The sequence below is a fragment of the Rhinolophus sinicus genome, linkage group LG14 (assembly GCF_036562045.2).
Source record: "Rhinolophus sinicus isolate RSC01 linkage group LG14, ASM3656204v1, whole genome shotgun sequence".
In the NCBI taxonomy this organism is placed as follows: Eukaryota; Metazoa; Chordata; class Mammalia; order Chiroptera; family Rhinolophidae; genus Rhinolophus; species Rhinolophus sinicus.
Genome location: NC_133763.1, coordinates 36,123,744 through 36,137,014, shown reverse-complemented (window position 1 = coordinate 36,137,014; position 13,271 = coordinate 36,123,744). Strand labels below are relative to the sequence as shown.

The window sequence follows — 13,271 nt, the reverse complement described above, 5'->3', positions numbered from 1 at the left end:
AACGCATAGTATTGGCTGTCTTCTGACAAGATGTGTCAACAATTAAATGCATACACACGATATGAAGTAAGGCAGAAACTTCTCCTTAAGGAAAGATTATACTTCTTGGTGTTCATATTAATTAAGTGTTGTGTCAAAAACCCTTGTGGGAACACATTACCAAATCAGGAAAGAAAATCAACTGGGAAATGTCCAACACAAGAATAATTAGTTTATACGGCTCCTCAGGACCGTACTAACATGCGAGACGAGCTGGTGGGCCCTCAGCACTTTACCCACGCCAAGACTGCTGGTCCTTCCTTTGGTTGTTTTAAAGTGGTGGAAACTTCTGCATTAGAAGACGTATTTTATTCCAAACTCAATGCACCTATTATAATTAAACTTCCTTTCAAAATTCTAGAGGTGCCATACAGAAATTAAGAACAGACACTGAAAAGGAAAGAAGAGAATGGACAAGGGAGAAGAGGAGGAGAGGAAAGGAGAGAGCTGATGACCTCTTCTTGATGGCAGTCCGTTATGACAAAGGACTCATGAAAAACATGCTCAGCAACACAGCAGCACAAAATTCCTCAGGAAAGACACACTTGTTGACGAGGCTGAGTCTAGAGGTTATTCCAAGCTCTCCATATTTTAAACGTAATGTCAATTATCAGTTTCAAACAATTAGTGATTGTCAACATAAAGTGCAAAGGAAGAAGGCCTGCTTAATTCAGCTTACCAGCACTTCACTGAACCTTCATGCCAATAGCCAGCTTTTCGTGTCTGCTCCTAAAATAAAAGCAATAGCCTGGCTGGCGCTACAAATAATCCTATTCTCCTCAGAATTGGAAGGAAACTTAGAGGTCATTATATCCAACCCTCTCATTTTACAGATAAGGAAACTAAATAAAGCTAAGAGAAGTAAAGTGGCTTACCCATCATCCCAGAGCCACTTCAGCGAAAAAGTGTTTTTCTGATTCTTAGTCATGATTCTTGTACTATATAACCATTCTGAGTACAGAGAGTGAGAAAGAAAAGTACCACAAAGGATGGGCCAAGGCTTTACTGGAGGCAGCCACATCAGGGGAAGAAAAGGTGGGCAAAGCTGGGCATCTGTGTCTTGGAAACCAGGCCTGGGGTTGCAGTCTAGCTAACAGCCTGCCCCTATTCACAGCCTACACTCTGAAACAGATGACAGTCTTTCCAAAAACACGCTGGGCTTTTTCCTCCACAGCTTTTGGTTTGATGTGGCAAAGTATGATGTCTAGTAGTCAGTGCCTCCTTCCATCAAGGTCTTCAGAGTAGGCCTTTGAAAGGACACTCAGCAGTCTGCTTCCAGGCTTTTGAGCAGCATACCTTCCCCAAGGATGAAAGGAAATAACACCTCTCTCCCCTGCCTTAAACCAACATATTCTTAACTGGATTATACTCATCCCTAAAAAGTATTATAGGTTGCAAATGAGTTTTAGCCCTGATGGCTTCTGCTTTCCATGTTTTTTTGACCAATCCCAGTACATACAGAAAATTCTAGAAAGTCACACCCAAACTCTGTAGCACATTCTTGTGGGACTCATATTTACCTTTTATTGTATATGGAGAACAAAATTTCTAATCAAAATTATTTTCACAAAGTCTTATCTAGTTATTAGGGAAGTTGTAATTATATGGAGGTTTTATATTTGGTTTGCCTATTACAAACACTTGTATAGATAAATAAATGGACTGATAAAAATAAAACTAATAGTAATAATCCTTTCTCAAGGGATAGGATTTCCTTTTATCCAAAAGGATTTCCTTTTATCCCCAAACAGGAACACCTCAACAGTGTTTTAAAATCTTCATATATAGACACAGCACGGTCTCCTTTGTCCAGGAAGACCTGCCCACACCTTCCTCTCCTCCCCACCCCCATTCCTACAGGAGGAACCCAGGCAGGAGGCAGCTGATGACACACCACGTGACCACAAACTTTTGACCCTCACACCCTCAGCAGCTGCCTACAAAGTCTCCAAATGACCCCAGCCAATTGAGGACAGGTGGCCAGGTGACTGGGCAGTAGGGCCCCTGCACTTGTGGCCTGACCTGCCCCTCACCTCCATGCCTCCCTCCTCCCACCCTGATTCATCCCGTGCACACTTGTGCCGTGATCCATACAGTCTCTTGCTATCTTCATAGATAGAGGGTGCCGAAAAATTGTATACACATTTTAAGAAAGAAAAACTATACTAAAATTATTATACTCAATATATACCAACAGCAAAAGATGAATACAAGTCACATTTGACTTCTGCAATGACAAGAGGTGCTCAAAGTAGTTACCATCAGTATCCAGACACTTCTGATTATGGCGAACTACTGCTTCATTGACCAGTGTCCACTTGTATACATTTTTTTGGCACTCCTGTATGTATTCTTTCCTAGAAATATCTATTCTGGATTTACGTTTTTAGAACACCTATACAACTGTGGAATCCAAGCTACACACTGTGGCTCTGCGATTCTGTCATCAGCTAATAGAAAATAAAAACTGAGAGTATTTTGGCACATCAATACTAGTCCATACTTTCCATTCCAGATCAATTCCCAAGTTGCCAATAATCTTCACCATCTTCCAATTCCACTGAAAAAGTGGCCTATATTTTATGTAACAGTGTTAGCATTTCATTGTTCTGATTATAGAAAAAATTATGCAAAAATTACTTACGGCATAAGCACCTATCAAAAACGCTGCATTTGCTCTTTTTCGTTGATCAAAACAGGTGTAGTGCACTATTTTCTTTCTCGATAAACTGTATGACTAGAAAGAGAGAATAAAAAGAGTTAGTGTAACCACAGAGACAATGTTGATATATACAGAAGATAAAAATCATCTCTTAACTTTCAAAGATTTCTCACAACCAGTGAAATTTAACAACTTTAATTTCCATGGCATTTGTACATTAAGTATTTGGGGGGTGGAGGGTTACTAGCTCAGACTTTTCACAGCCCAATCATGATGTAAGAATGGATAATATAACAAATATGTTTCTTGCCAAGAAAGGAGACTGATAAAACAGTAGGAAATAGTTAAGTTCTTAGCATCTTTATTAGCAGGAACCATTTTTGAAGATTTACTCTCGATCTTATGTGTATGTAAAATCCTTTCTTTTTTTTTTCATTTCCTACATACCACACATATTCCCATAAAAGTCACCTATATTTTTCATATTATACAGTTTGTTTTTAAATGTGTCAACCAGTCCATTTTCCTCTTTAAAAAATTTTAAATTCCTGTATTAACTAGAGCACCAATATTAATAGTTTCTTTCTAGAATGTTCTATAAAAAGCCGCTTTTAATGATCTGATAATAAATGGTTAATGAAAAAAGATGAGCCATCAAAAGGATTATATCAGCAAACATCTTAATACGATAGCCATATATTAAACTAATGGATTCAGACAAACAGTTATTAAGCACCAGCTATATGCCTGGCAATATGCAACATGCTCAAGTATTCACCTAAATCCAAAATAAGTAACATGGTATGTTGTGTACATGCTAAACAGGAAAAGAGGTGTATAAATAAAATGATCTGTTGAAATGAAATCAAAATATTAATAAAAAACTCAAACATAAAACAAAGAGCACACTGATGTAATACAATAAAATCCACTCAATTTCCTCATATTTCCAAAGTTAGAGTATTTGAACAAATGGTTTTCACAATACAGACACATACTTACATTGTAATATTTATCTATAAAAACATACTGATGGTAAAAGCAACTTGTTATACGTTATACGTTGACCACAACCCACAGAATATCTGCTTTTAGAGCCCCCTTAACAGAGTTCATTATATATCTTTCTTTACTCTGCTATTTTCTATAAGGAAAAGAAACTCTTCTAACTTAGACGTCCATTCTAAGATGGAACTATAACATTCTGGCTTTAACATGTAACCGTAGGAAATGTAGCTACATGTATCTCAGCAATAAGCCAAGACACCCTCACCACCCCAAGTCAGGCGTTTTCTTTGATAACCAAGAATCCCATGTTCTGAAAATGGCATCACTTTTTAACATCGAATTTTGAAAAATGTTGATTTGCCTCAAGGTAGGTGTCTTATACCAAAGACCTTCTTTCCAGACAGGCTTACTAAAATACCCCTATAAAATAAAGATTTTATAAGTGCATTTTATTCAATTCAGTTCAGTTCAGTTAATACACTGAAGTGATCTAAAGACTTCAAGGTAACTATTGATGGTGCTGACACTTGTCTCCCTGCTTTCTCCATTTTGCGCTACTGTCTGTGGGACATTTCCTTATTTTATTTTATTTGTTTGTGTGGTTTTGCCACTTATTATTCTCCATCAGTAAGATATGTTTGATTTACTGGAAGGAGAGTCAAGGCTCTTCAGACCTAAGCATCTTTTATGGCCTCTGAATCCCAAACACCTGAAAACTGCCTTCCACGGGCCAGGCCCCCATAAACTTGAGTCAGAATGAACATAAGGACTCAGCAATTCTGGTTCCCAGACTCCCACTATTGACATTTCCTGGTTCCCTGAGGGGAAGAAAACATCAACAATCTATCTTGATGTTTGGATTATCTGGTTTGATGCTCTTTTCCACTAAGAATTCAGGTTTCATAACAACTGTTGCTATCATTTAACAATGTGGAATTAAATTTATTTTACAAATCCACTTGCCAAAAGTGACAAATGCATATTGCTGTTCTTCCATCCCCAATGGTCTTTTATTGTTTGTTTTTAATTTTTCTCACTTAATCTAAAATATATGGAATACAGAGATCATCTCAGATGGGAACTATGAAACTGGAAGACAGAATTCTGGAAAAAATTTTATTTTCATTGTATACCTATAAATTTTTTTTTAAGTAAATATAATGCAAATTAAACTTTAAGAACTTTAAAAGAATTTTTTAAACTTTAGCAGCTTTCAGAAATTACATCAGATAAAGAAATTCTTCACAAAAATCTACGTAGGCAATTTAACTATTTTAAAATATCTCCTACTGGAAGCTGCCTACAGGATGGAAACAAAACTGACTTTTTTTTTTTTTACATCCATCACCATACACAGTTAAAAGTATTTTTTTCTTGTGATGAGAACTTTTAAGATTTACTCTAACAACTTTTAAATATACAATACAGTATTATTAACTATAGTCACCATGTAGTACATTATAATAACTGACTTTTTAATGAGAATTTTCAATCTGATTTTAAAGCTCCTACCATTTACCTTGCTTAAATGTTTTTAAAATTCAAGGGTTTTTCTCAGTTAAGTCTCAAAAGCACTACAGTCAAGAAATGATATTCTGCTTAGTGAAGCTTGGCCGATATCACCCAGGTCAGACAGAAAGTTGGGTTCTCACTCAAGGAATCAAAGGGAACGATAACAGAGAAAAAACTTATGCATTACTGCCCTTGTCCTAACTCCCCTCCTGACACAGAGGCCTCCCTGTTATGTATCACCCTGCCCTGGTCTTACACCAGCAATGCTGTTCAACAGCATTCTGGTACTGGAATGAAAAATTTCAGGCATAACAAAATATTTTGCCAATTGTTTAGCTGACGCTTTATATGAGGGGGTTGATGTACACAAACTCCTTAATGTTTTCTCCTTTCAAATACTAAACACGTCCCTCTCTTTAAAAAAATTAAAACTACCTTATTACATATCAAAGCACCCTAGAAGCAACAATACCATACACTGATGACAATATCTTTAGAGGAACATTTGTCTTATCCTTCGAGATCTTTCATGGAAAAACTTGACCATGCAGGAAAGAAAGGTACAGTCTGCAGACAATAGTTGTCTAGTTTATGAATAAGTCAGCCGATATTTTCTTAGACTCTGCCTTAATCCCAGGGATCTTTATGCCTCCAAACTGGACATCTGCCTATTCCTCTCTCTGGCCCGTCTTCTCTGTGGTCCGGTATTGTGACCAAGCCCTTCAATGAGAGCAACTGCAAACTTACACCATCACCTCTAGTTTTCAGCAAGCCACCTGCTCTATTACAGATTCTTTTTGCTTTACATGAAAAGCTCAAAGATTACAAAAACACTGTGTACAATAGCAAAGTAGATTTAGAAATTGGTAAAACAAATATAATCTTAAATATAAAAGGGAGGACATAACAGAAGGAAAACCAAGACCCCTGGACTATTTTGCCTGCTTTGCAGCAAGACTGCACACGATACCTTACAATTATAAGCCGCAGTCACGATCCACACTGTATTTTGGATTTCTAGCTGGAAACGGAGTGTATAGCCTTCTGAACCTTCTTATGTCAACACAACCAGTAACAAAACAGCAATAATAACAGCAACAATAACAGCTAACATTTATTGGTCACCTTCTACCTTCCATCATTTCCCAAAGCAATAGGAACAGTGCCAGAGGTATCCAGTTTGACCAGACACAGAGTGACTCACAAACCAGAGGCCCTGGGCAAAGCTGAAATATAATGAGCATGCTTGTCTCTCTTTTACCAAGAGAACATAAGCCCAGAGTCAGACAGGGCCGGACTTACCACACTTGGCCAATATCTTATATGTCATATCACAGAGAGTTGAATTCTCTCATAAGTGTGGTAGACAGGAGAAATCCAGAACTCCCTCACTGAGGTGGATAATTTGTGTAAATCTCAATTATAAGGACATAAAAAGTTTCATCATTCAAAATTTAAATAATTCTCAAGTTGAATTTGTCAATATTATTGAAATTTTTCAGAAATAAAAACAAACTAAATATTAATCTAAATTATATTTTATTATTGTATTATAGTTCATCTTATTAACAGACTAGTTCAGAGTCATCTGGGTGTGGAAGGAGGGAGGTTATTAAATACAGATTGCTGAGCTCCATAACCCAGAGTTTCTGATTCAGTGGGGCAGGACCTGAGAATTTGCGTTTCTAACAAATTCCTTAGCAATGCTGATAATGCTGGTCCAGGGACCACACACTGAAATCCACCATGCTAAGATATTACTAAATTTTGGAGCGGAGCTGCATAAAATGTGACTGGTTCCAACCCCTGGACATGTTCTATATGGATCCTAAAACACTATCCATTTGGTCAAGTAACCCCAAAAGACATTTAAATTTCTTAGGAACTCCAAATCATGACATATGCCTTTTAAGAACATGTTACGAAAAACACATTTCCCCAGATTTCCTCAGAAAACTTTATTACAATTTGTAAATTCTTGCATTCCAGGTGATAACACATTAGGAACAAGTTCCTTTAATGATTCAATAACTAAGCTGTCTTAAATAGCGATATTCCAGAGGTTCTAAATTCAGAGGCCCTCAGGGGCCTAGAATTTGAAGTGGGTCAGCTGGCAAACTAAAAACACATGCCCATCCACAGCAGACCAAGCTCCAACCTGCTGTTCTCATGTAGGAATCTGGGCCCATAATCAAATACTGCAATATTGAACAGAAGCCACAAATCCAGAATTTAATGAAAACTTTTATAAAATGCAGATGTTGACCATGAATTTAAAAATTTGAAACAGCATTCAGGCCCCCCAAAACAGGTTTGTGGACTGAAGGCAGCCCACAGGCAACCAGTTAGCTGAATCTGAGTGCTGGGTACAGTGGCTGAAACAAGTCCTATTGGTTCTGTCGGCATGAAAGCAGCAGCCGTTGTGTGTCAAAGCAGTATTCAGCAATGTGGTAACGAGGGGAGCGGCGTGGAACCCAAGTCTCTAGCCTCAAAAGCACGCAGAGTCTAATGAATATTCAATGCTAAACAAGTGGAAAATACTGGCAAAGGCTTATCACAAACAGAAGAGAATAATTACGTAGGGAGGCAGTAACAACACAACAAGGACCAATGGGATGATCTTAATTACAGGTACACTACTTGTTTAATTTCACAAGAGAAAAAAATAGTAGCTGAAAGATGGAATTTAGTACTGAATATCAATTAACATAATCAAACTTATAGAAATTTCCAGACCTGTATTGTTTACCTGAGTGAGGGTCAAAATTTTATCATTCTTACATAAGTCATGACATATAAATATTTAGTGGTACTTGTAAACCAAAGTACAATGACTGCTATGATAGAACAATACAAATAAAGAAGAGGATATTGACCCAGACACACATTTTCTAGCTCGGAAAGCTATGTGCAAGATTGCATTCTAGTGGGATCACTCCTTGTGAGAAACAAGCCATGGGACACCTCAGGGAGAAAGAAAATGATGACATGCTACACAATCACAAATAGCCTAGGCTATTGGATTATGGTGACATACACAAATCATGCACTTGTTCAGCTTAGGTCAAGAGACCACAAACTACTTCACCATTCAAAAATAAAAGGTGAGGCAATGAAGCTCAAAGCCCCCAAAAAAGTAATAATAAAAAATGAAAACAAAAGAGTTAATGGCCAATTTAAAGCAACTGATGTTTCAGCAGTCTTTCAGTTAAATTGCTTGCCATGCTTAAAAGTAAATTCTTCAAGTTATTTGGTAAGAACACTGCGTTTCATTAAGCTGTGTGACAGCCAGGTTGAGCTAAGGAAGACAATGCAATCTGGATAACATGCTCTTTAATTAAAAAAAAAAAAAGCAGAGCCCATGCACTTCCCTAAACAAGCAAGCTCTGTCATGGTGGTGCTCAGATTAAGCAGATTACAGCACAGGGACCATGGTGACCAAGGCATCATTCTCTTACAGGTGACTAGGCTAGCCCAGTAATGGCTGCAGCCACCAGCGTCTCCACAGCAATCAGTGGTCATCTCACTACAAAAGCGATAAAATGAACAGGTCTTCCTGTGAGCAGCCATAACCTCTACATGTTTTACCTCCAGCTTTCCCAGGAAAGGGATATTCTTGAAAATTTTCTTTGGCTGTACACAAAACAAAATATGGTTTATATTTTCATTTAGAGCTAAAACAAAACAAGTTGAATAGTTTCTTTAGAAAGAAAAAAGTGTCTCCGTATGGTCCATTTTGTTTCAAACCCAGCATGTTTCGTTAATGAAACGGCACATGAGTAGAAGTCAAGTAGAAGTCACAATGTCTGAGAAAAGTGGCTCATCATTATTTGATCATGCTGATTAAACAGCTGAAAGCATTTGGGGGTTCTCTATAAAAAAAGGGTTCTTCTTGCCTGAGGACTTCTGAGTGACTATAAAGACTCCCTGCCTTGCAAACTCTAGGTATGCTCCCCCCCATATGAATTAACACTGCGTTAGAACCCCTGACACCTCTTTAAACTACATGAACTGTCTCCAGAATGTAGCTTGCTTCTTTTTCCCCCCAAAACCCATGAACCTGAAACAGAAGATAACCTCATGAAGCAATCTCGACATGTCTTTGTAGGTACAATAAGAGGGTGGTCTGATCATTGTATCAAAAGAGTTCTTGTGTACAACCACCTGATACCGTGGCCGGTGCCCGGTTACCAAGCAGGATTACTGCACTGATTTCATTCAGCAACAAGGACATCCTCTGAGCCCCCGCCACCTGCCAGGTACTTCAGTGCTTTCATACAATCCTCCATTTCACCGTGCCCTGCTTCCTTCTCCTTTCACCCTGAAAGGGCTATGTGAAATGTTTTGTACATTTTAAATTACATTTCCATCAATATTCTTTTAGACCTTTTAAAATAGTCCTCAAGATTACTGTAATGGTCCTGTTGATTCATCAGAGCAGGTATTTAAAAAAAAAAAAACCACTGCCCTAGAAAATGTCCCCTTTTTTCAGTAATACTCTTAGATTATTTCCCGTCCCCCACGCTAGGGTTTTATTTTTCTCTGAGGAAAAGTGAAATCAACAGTTAAAACTGTACCAACTATTTCAGAAAAACCTGGTTGAATCATTATGTTTAGAAAACTTTCAGATTATTGAATCAGTAATTGAAAGATTTTCTTAAATGATTAAGAAAGAAGAAGGTATTCTGTTTGAAGAAGGTATTCTGTTTTTTAAATTACCACTTCTTTGTCTTTTGTTAGTACAGTCTTCTGTTTCAGAAGCCTTTATATTCTAGCCCAATGTTCTTAGCATTGCCTGTGCTAAGAATCCCTTTGAGAACCTGTTAAAAAGTTATGAATCCTCACTGAAGAAAAATGTAAATATATACAAAATTTGACTTATAATTTCAGGAATTTATAGATCCCTTGAAATACCAGATTAAGAACTGCTGATCTAGTCTATCAATCATTAGGATATTTTACATTAAATAACATACAAAGTTTTACAAATTGTTCTCACGTCAATAAATCTTCCTTCTTTTGACTCCTTCCCTAATTACAGTAACGACTGACCAGAAATAGCAAACCACAACATATTACTGCATACTTCTTATACTTAAACTTTTTAAAGTATAGTGTAAAATAAGAAACAAGTTTTTATTAGTGATGACGATTTCTATTTTTGTTTTTTTAATCTAAGCAGATGTTTAATGGATAATTTTCCATTCTAATCAATATAATTAAAATGGCCATCGGGAACAAAATGCCTACTGACATAGACACACACAGACAAAAAAATAGCAATAAATCACCACCTCAAATCTTCAACTTGACAAAATATTTTTTGACATATAAAAAATAAATTTGGGTTTGAAATAGAATACACTGCAAAATATTACCTATCTAAATAGGCATCAAATAAAAGGGGGAAATCACAAAAACCTTATTGGAAGACATGAAAAATTTCCAAAGTAGAAAATAAAATGTGCCTAAAGGAGCTAGGAAACCACATAGGAGAATTCTAAAAGTTGTTATTGGTTAAAATAATGCCAAATTAATCAGAGAAGTAAAGGAGTTTGAGGACCAAGTAAATGCCATCAGATTTGTTATTTAAAATGTTATTAGAGTAATTACGGTAGAAAGCAAAAGTGAGATAGCAAAGAATTAAGAAATCAGTGCCTATCAAAGATGTAAACCTCTAGAAGCAAAAGGATAAAAGAGGACCTATAAGTCAAAGGGATCATGATAAGGTCTGTGCATTTGGTGATCCTGTGCTAGGCACTGGGGACACAAAATTATAAGACATGCCTTCATCTTTTAGGAGCTCACAGTCTAGTGAGAAAGACAGAGGCAAACAGGTAGTAATTATAATTCATCCGTAATGGAGATCTGCACAGAGAATTATGGGAAAACAAAGGAGATACCTCCAACCATGTTCAGACAGACAAAGATAAGCTTCCTAGAAGTGATGGTGCCTGAACAGGACTCAAAGAACGAGGAGTCGTTAAACCAGAGGGGAAGGGCATTCCAGTGAGACTGGGTGTCACAACAATTGTGTGGAGCAGTGGTGTGGTTTGTGGCAAAGTGCAAGGCTGGGAGTGGCAGAGGTACTGCAATCTTTAGTGAATCAGTAAGTTTTGCATGAAGTCATACACTGGGAAAGCCATCAAGGGTGGGAGTTGTCAAGGCAAACAAGACAAAAGATATGTCAGCAAGGTGCCCAAAGGTCTTACAATGAATAACCGTGGGCTACAGGCAAGAGTCAGCAGAGAGGCAATGGACTGAGAGGGAGACTGAAGGTCTAGAGATTAAATGAGGGTGAAGGTGAGAGACAAAATGTGGGAGGCATGTAAAAAAAAGAGTACATTCAAAGCAGGAAAGAAAGCCTGGATTCTGGGTTCCTGGAAGCAAAGCAGCTGGAGTGGCAGTAACAGTCACTGATGCAAAAAAGGCAGAGGAGCCTCGAGGCCAGGATGGGACAAGGAGAAGTCAGGCAGGCAGTGCTGTGAGTGAGCATGGGAAGATGATAGGCCAGAGGTTGCAGCAACCACCAAAGATAGAGAGAACGAGCATGAAGAATACAGTCAAGAGCCTTGAAATCCAGCCGGAATTTATCCTGCAGCCTTGGTCAAGTCACATGCCTCTGCTGTGCCTCCCTTGATGCACCTATAAAATCAGGAGTCTGGACTACATAGTCATCTGAATTCCTAAAATTATGTCAGACAGCTTTCTCATATAGAAACGATAGCTATGAGGCTGAGGATGTGTTCATAAACTTTGATGAACTGCATTGTATTTCCTATCAGAATCCACAAATGTTACATATTAGTAACTTTCTTCTGTACAGGGCTTTAAAATTTATACAGGTCTTCTACATATACTTTCTGACGTAATCCTAACCACCTCTCCATGAGAGCTCTATAATCCCTGTATTGCAGATGAAGAAACTGAGATTTCCACAAGGCGGAAGCAATTGCAGCTTTAAGTTGGTAAAGTCAGTCTTTTTTTCCTTATATAAAGATTCTATAATACTTGGTATGTTTTGAGATAACCCAGGATTTACTAACATTTAGGTTTTGAAAAGGTATTCCTTCAGCAAGTAACAGGGTGCCCCCTAATTGTACTAAATTTAAAAATGTCAGTCCAGGCATCCAATAGATTACCTGATCACTTATAAATACAAACAAATCAAAATAAGCCCATGTATCCACTTACCCAAACTGTTCAGTACAGAATATGGTAGAAATATAGTCTTATTCAATCCATCTACTCTTGTGTAATTTCTATAAGTAGAACACTGAGTCAGACCAAAAATTTTATTTTCCTAATGATGATTCCTTTCTCTTCGATCACTCCAGATAGCAGTCAGCTCCCAAACTGTTAATTATAATACCCAGTTCATACCAACTACATATTAACAGGACTAATCAAGAGAACAAAGAAATTCCTAAGTCCTCCAAAGGAAGAAATGGGTTTCAACTATTCATCAATTATCCTTTCCTTGTTAATTCATCCATTAAAAGTCCATTTTATATTTTTCTATGAAATCATTTTTAGGATATGATGTGCTTCCTTGGGGATTACAAAAATTTCAACTCTGCTTTCTAAACTATGGGTAGTAGCTTCTATTCTGAAAAATGCAGATTATTTTAGTGAAAGAATTTATACACATCTTTTCAAGTCAGACAATACTTTACAAATTAATTCCTTAAAAAGTTGATTGCAATGATAAACGTCTAAGTTTTGCTTTGTCTTATGCACCTGAAACTAATAAAATAAAATAAGTTGATTGCAACAGATCTTACACTATATTATTATTGACTAAAAAAGTCTCTTTGTATCATTCCATGACCATTTTATCATTTTCAGATCAATGGCAAAAATGTGTGAATTCATAAATACAAAACATATTTTACAGGAAATTCTCCACCATAGATTGTCTTTTATACCAAAATTCAATAAAAATCAATCAGCTCGAAAGATGATCACTAAGTAGCTGAATGTACAAGGTACTGCATTATGTCACACCAGGAACATTTTACCCAGCAGAAGAATGAACTACCCGAGCATT

The 13,271-nt window shown here is 37.1% G+C and overlaps 1 protein-coding gene across 2 annotated transcripts in view; it reads right to left on the bottom strand.

Moving 5' to 3' along the window:
* The window catches only part of CDC14A (cell division cycle 14A), a 135,026-nt gene that overhangs the window by 102,419 nt on the left and 19,336 nt on the right, over nt 1-13,271 (bottom strand). For both annotated transcript variants that reach the window (XM_019747037.2, XM_074318476.1), the window contains exon 4: nt 2,684-2,776. In XM_019747037.2, coding sequence (XP_019602596.2) covers nt 2,684-2,776 — 93 coding nt within the window. The remainder of the gene's footprint in view (nt 1-2,683; nt 2,777-13,271) is intronic.